Source organism: Neolamprologus brichardi, chromosome 18 (assembly GCF_056152115.1).
Source record: "Neolamprologus brichardi isolate AB-2024 chromosome 18, ASM5615211v1, whole genome shotgun sequence".
NCBI lineage: Eukaryota > Metazoa > Chordata > Actinopteri > Cichliformes > Cichlidae > Neolamprologus > Neolamprologus brichardi.
In genome coordinates this window covers 8,143,825-8,149,973 of record NC_142121.1, presented here as the reverse complement: position 1 = coordinate 8,149,973, position 6,149 = coordinate 8,143,825, and the positions used below count along the sequence as shown (strand labels likewise).

Sequence of the window (6,149 nt, the reverse complement as noted above, 5' to 3'; positions counted from 1 at the left end):
CTCTCTTTTTCTGCTGTCTTTCTCTCTCGCTGTCACTCTTAAAACTTCCCCGTCTTCCTAAACAACCAAACGTCATGTTGCCATATCATTTTTGATTGGTCGACATGGTGCATTTTTACACCAACACGACCAGGCTGTTTTTTGTTTGCTCATAAGCAGAGAGTGCTCGCTGCGCTGTCCTTAGACAGTAAACGTGACAAAACTATTCAGGAAAAAACACACGTATATTGTTTATCATGACTCTGGTTTTACGTGGCCTATCAACACAATTTAAAAACTGGTATATATCACCTTGTTGCTTTGTCTTAAAGTGGTCATGTGATTGGCTTACCACGACTACTTTATTCTTCCTCAGTCAAACAGCAGCACTCATGCGATTGTTTTGCCCCCTCAGCTCCAGGTGTTGTGCCAAAAAGTGATCATATGCAAGAAAGTGATTGTTGTCAGCAGGACAGCGCAGCTGCTTAAAGCTGTAGCGCTCAGATTACTTACAGCTACTTCCTGCAACTGATGTAAGCTGCGGTAACCTGAACACAGCTTCAACCGTCTGTTTGTTGAAAAATAGTAACGCGACTGCGCCACGTTTTCTTGTTAGTAACGGTAATGGCGTTGTAACGATAGGAATAGTAATTAGTTAGATTACTCGTTACTTGTAACGCCGTCATTCCCATCACTGCTGTTATCTATGCATATGTTGGATGTTGCTCTAATTTTGCTACTGTGTTGTTTTCTTTTTGTTTGTTGTTTTGTTTTTCTTTCCTTCAGCAGGTGATGAAGCAGATTTTCATTGTCTTTTCTCTCCATCTCTTTCCTCCTTTTTCTTTCCCTCTCCTTCTGTTAACTTTCTTCCTAACTTTTCTTCTTGTTTTCTTTCCCGTCCCCGAGTCCAGTCTGGCCTGATTACAATAATTTAGAATAAAAATAACTAATAAAGATCAAACAAACTATGACAATCAAGTGGACCAGTATAGCAAAAGGCCCACTTGGGAAAGTAAATCTGTTGGGCATTTTTCTTGGCCTTCAGACAATAATTCTGATTGCTACAGTGCCAGACAGGACAAAAAAAAAACCAAAGTATTGATCATTTTGCGTGAACGTGAACCCAGATGCAGACACAATGTGAAGCACTCTCTTGAATTTCACAAACTTTATTTGCAAACAGGAAATACTTGGTCTGTGGCAAACAGGTAATCAACAATGAGACAGACTTGGGGAACGAGGGAGTTGCAGGGCGAAGGCACTGTGACACTGTAACCCTCTACAAAATGCCATGTTTAGAAAAGTTAGTGAAACAAACTGATCAGCCGTCTTATCCTGTGTTGTGATACAAAATACATCCTCTGTAATCCACAAGGGTGTAACCATTGTTATCCTTGAATCTGTGCATTGTCAGCCAAGATTGTTTGTTTGTTTTTCCTTTTGACCAGATGCAACTGGTTCCCTGTGCCAACAACGTGTGGTGCTGTGGTAAAGAATAGAGAAGGCACACAGATTGAGCTGCTGTTATCTTCACAACAGGAAGGTTTGTTCTTCACAATAGTGTCTTTGAACAGCTTCAGGAATCATTACATTCAGTGCAAAGGAATGACCTTCTGCTTCAGTCCCATTTACAATACATGGCCACAGTTTCCTTTGCTAGAGTCTATATAAATCTCTCAGCACAACTCTGACAAAACATGCTGCTTGAGTCCATTCAAAATATTACAACTACAATATCTAACATTAAACTTTATCATATATAAAAATATAGCATTCTTTATAAAGACACACAAACACACTTGTGCTCCCTGTACTTCCTTTTTAAATACATTTATAAAGCATATTAAATGAATCTGTTTTTAATCATTTTAATACTTGTTACAGCACTAAATTATTTATGTGACGTGTTTCTAATGTACTGACAATGTAACTTCTTTTTTTATGGTTTCACTTCTTACAAAAACAATGGTTTTGGTATAAAACAAACACAGTCTCTCGTGTGGTTTAGGTTAGCTGCCACACACACACACACACGCACACACAAACGCACACAAACTCTATTCCACATTAGCCACTAAGCTAGCATTAGCATCACCTGCAGCTTTAACTCACAATTTTCCAAATAAACAACATTTTTCAATTTATAAGGGGTGCAGTAAACATTTATTTTAATGCATATTTACTAACCTGTGGTAAAGAATCGAAAAAGAACGAACGTTAAACTAGAGTTAGCTTCACAACAGGAAGGTTTATTCTTCCTCTGTGCCCCAAAACACTGCTCGATACCACCGGTGCGCTGTGTGCCCTCTAGTGTTCGCATGTGTAATAGCATTACCTCAAACTGCCATAATTCAACAAGAATGTTTAACAACAGGTTAACAAATACAAACATAATGAAAATTTTCTTGAAGGTGACTGTTTTTCTCTGATTATTTTCAATATTGTATTTTGAAAGAAACTATTTTAAACTCTTTACATGTTCATCTGGCGAAAGAAAAATGATTTTCTTATAACTAAAATAGATCGAGAAGTATAGTTTCATTAACTCATCTATATAAAACATTTTGTTGAGGGTACAAAAGCCGTGGTAGTTTATCTTGAAACAACAACTGTAATCTCCATATATATCAACTATTTCCTGGAACAAAAAGTGAACTTTAACCTCAAAATCAGTAGTTTTATCTTAAGGAAGCTCTAATACTTTGTAATAAACAGACCACACCTTTGCTCTTGTCACTGCCATGATATTTCTTTAGAGCCTCCCTTCACAGATGTGTCTGTATCAGGATGGGTCTAAACAACATGGTGTAAATGCAGTTGCTGGTGAGCCTCATTTCCTGTAGGAGGTGAACAAGAGCAGAGATCTGTTTCCCTTCAGAGCACAGAGGTTGTTTCTGTTCAGAGGAAGTGAAACTGTCTGACAGTCACTGAGAGACGGTGAAACGGCACAGCACATGAATCAAATGGATCAAACAAAATTCTGCTGTTCAGTCTGTTTGGATCTACTGAAGGATCCGGTGACTATTCCCTGTGGACACAGCTACTGCATGAACTGTATTAAAAGCTTCTGGGATGAAGAGGAAAAGAAGAAAATCTACAGCTGCCCTCAGTGCAGACAGACTTTCACAGCGAGGCCTGTCCTGGTGAAAAACACCATGTTAGCAGATTTAGTGGAGGAGCTGAAGAAGACTGGACTCCAAGCTGCTCCTGCTGATCACTGCTATGCTGGACCTGAAGATGTGGCCTGTGATGTCTGCACTGGAAGAAAAATGAAAGCTTTCAAGTCCTGTTTATTCTGTCTGGCATCTTACTGTGAGAAACACCTTCAGCCTCATTATGATGTGGCTCCATTCAAGAAACACAAGCTGATGGAGCCCTCCAAGAAGCTCCAGGAAAACATCTGCTCTCGTCATGATGAGGTGATGAAGATGTTCTGCCGTACTGATCAGCAGAGTATCTGTTATCTCTGCTCTGTGGATGAACATAAAGGCCACGACACAGTCTCAGCTGCAGCAGAAAGGACTGAGAGGCAGAGAGAGCTGGAGGTGAGTCGACAAAACATCCAGCAGAGAATCCAGGACAGAGAGAAAGATGTGAAGCTGCTTCAACAGGAGGTGGAGGCCATCAATCAGTCTGCTGATCAAACAGTGGAGCACAGTGAGAAGATCTTCACTGAGCTGATCCATCTCATCCAGAAAAGAAGCTCTGATGTGAAGCAGCAGATCATATCCCAGCAGGAAACTGAAGTGAGTCGAGTCAAAGAGCTTCAGGAGAAGCTGGAGCAGGAGATCACTGAGCTGAAGAGGAAAGATGCTGAGCTGAAGCAGCTCTCACACACAGAGGATCACATCCAGTTTCTACACAACTACCCCTCACTGTCAGCACTCAGTGAGTCTACAGACTCATCCAGCATCAATATCCGTCCTCTGAGCTACTTTGAGGATGTGACAGCAGCTGTGTCAGAGGTCAGAGATAAACTACAGGACATTCTGAGAGAGGAATGGACAAACATCTCACTGACAGTCACTGAAGTGGATGTTTTACTGTCAGATCCACCAGAGCCAAAGACCAGAGCTGGATTCTTAAAATATTCACGTGAAATCACACTGGATCCAAACACAGCAAACAAACAGCTGTTATTGTCAGAGGGGAACAGAAAAGCAACAGTAATGAATCAACAACAGTCTTATTCTGATCATCCAGACAATTCAATTCAATTCAATTCAATTTTATTTATATAGCGCCAAATCACAACAAATGTCGCCTCAAGGCGCTTCATAGATACAGAGAAAAGCCCAACAATCATATGACCCCCTATGAGCAAGCACTTTGGCGACAGTGGGAAGGAAAAACTCCCTTTTAACAGGAAGAAACCTCCGGCAGAACCAGGCTCAGGGAGGGGCGGCCATCTGCTGCGACCGGTTGGGGTGAGAGAAGGAAGACAGGATAAAGACATGCTGTGGAAGAGAGACAGAGATTAATAACAAATACGATTCAATAAAGAGAGGTCTGTTAATACATAGTGAGTGAGAAAGGTGACTGGAAAGGAAAAACTCAATGCATCATGGGAATCCCCCGGCAGCCTACATCTATTGCAGCATAACTAAGGGAGGATTCAGGGTCACCTGGTCCAGCCCTAACTATATGCTTTAGCAAAAAGGAAAGTTTTAAGCCTAATCTTAAAAGTAGAGATAGTGTCTGTCTCCCGAATCCAAACTGGAAGCTGGTTCCACAGAAGAGGGGCCTGAAAACTGAAGGCTCTGCCTCCCATTCTACTTTTAAATACTCTAGGAACAACAAGTAGGCCTGCAGAGCGAGAGCGAAGTGCTCTAATAGGGTGATATGGTACTACAAGGTCATTAAGATAAGATGGGGCCTGATTATTTAAGACCTTGTATGTGAGGAGCAGGATTTTGAATTCAATTCTGGATTTAACAGGAAGCCAATGAAGGGAAGCCAAAACAGGAGAAATATGCTCTCTCTTTCTAGTCCCTGTCAGTACTCTTGCTGCAGCATTTTGGATTAACTGAAGGCTTTTCAGTGAGTTTTTTGGACATCCTGATAATAATGAATTGCAGTAGTCCAGCCTGGAAGTAATAAATGCATGAACTAGTTTTTCAGCGTCACTCTGAGACAGGATATTTCTAATTTTAGAGATGTTGCGCAAATGGAAGAACGCAGTCTTACATATTTGTTTAATATGTGCGTTGAAGGACATATCCTGGTCAAAAATGACTCCAAGGTTCCTCACAGTGTTACTGGAGGCCAAGGTAATGCCATCCAGAGTAAGAATCTGGTTAGATACCAAATTTCTAAGCTTTTCAGCGCCGAGTACAATGACCTCAGTTTTATCTGAGTTGAGAAGCAGAAAGTTAGTGGCCATCCAAGTCTTTATGTCTTTAAGACATTCCTGCAGTTTAACTAATTGGTGTGTGTTATCTGGCTTCATGGACAGATAGAGCTGGGTGTCATCTGCATAGCAGTGAAAATGTATGCTATGTCTTCTAATGATGCTGCCTAGGGGAAGCATGTATAATGTAAACAGACAGATTCACTGACAGGTTTCAGGTCCTGAGTAGAGAGAGTCTGACTGGACGTTGTTACTGGGAGGTGGAGTGGAGAGGGGGAGGAGTTTATGTAACAGTCGCATACAAGAATATCAGCAGAAAAGGATATACATGTGTTTTTGGATATAATGACAAATCTTGGTCATTAGAGTGTAACAACAACAGTTATACATTTCAGTACAACAACATCCAAACTCGTGTCTCAGGTCCTCGTTCCTCCAGAGTAGGAGTGTACCTGGATCACAGAGCAGGTATTTTGTCCTTCTACAGCGTCTCTGAAACCATGACTCTCCTCCACAGAGTCCAGACCACATTCACTCAGCCGCTCTATGCTGGACTGAGGGTTTTCTGTGCTGTACATGGAGCCACAGCTGAGTTGATTAAAGTGAAATAGACTGAAGTCTTTCATATTGTGGGTTTAAATCTGTATTTTAGTTTCATTTTATTTTCTCTCCATCATTTCTGCACAGAGATCAGCTGTCAGTCAAACATTATGGGTGGTACCTCCACATCTTCTAGTTGTTCTCTTGATGTTTCTGAGTTTTTAAAGGAGATCTTTCCTGTGACTGTTTATGGAGGCTATCACTGCTCATCATCATTTTG

The 6,149-nt window shown here is 41.1% G+C and overlaps 1 protein-coding gene across 1 annotated transcript; it reads left to right on the top strand.

The window, feature by feature from the left end:
- The first annotated feature begins 2,942 nt into the window (after nt 1–2,942).
- Nucleotides 2,943–5,940, top strand: LOC148097607 (tripartite motif-containing protein 16-like). The gene is made up of 2 exons (XM_087832472.1): nt 2,943–4,179; nt 5,522–5,940. The coding sequence occupies exons 1-2, from the start codon at nt 2,943–2,945 to the stop codon at nt 5,938–5,940; spliced, it is 1,656 nt and encodes a 551-aa protein (XP_087688598.1).
- The last annotated feature ends 209 nt before the right edge of the window (nt 5,941–6,149 follow it).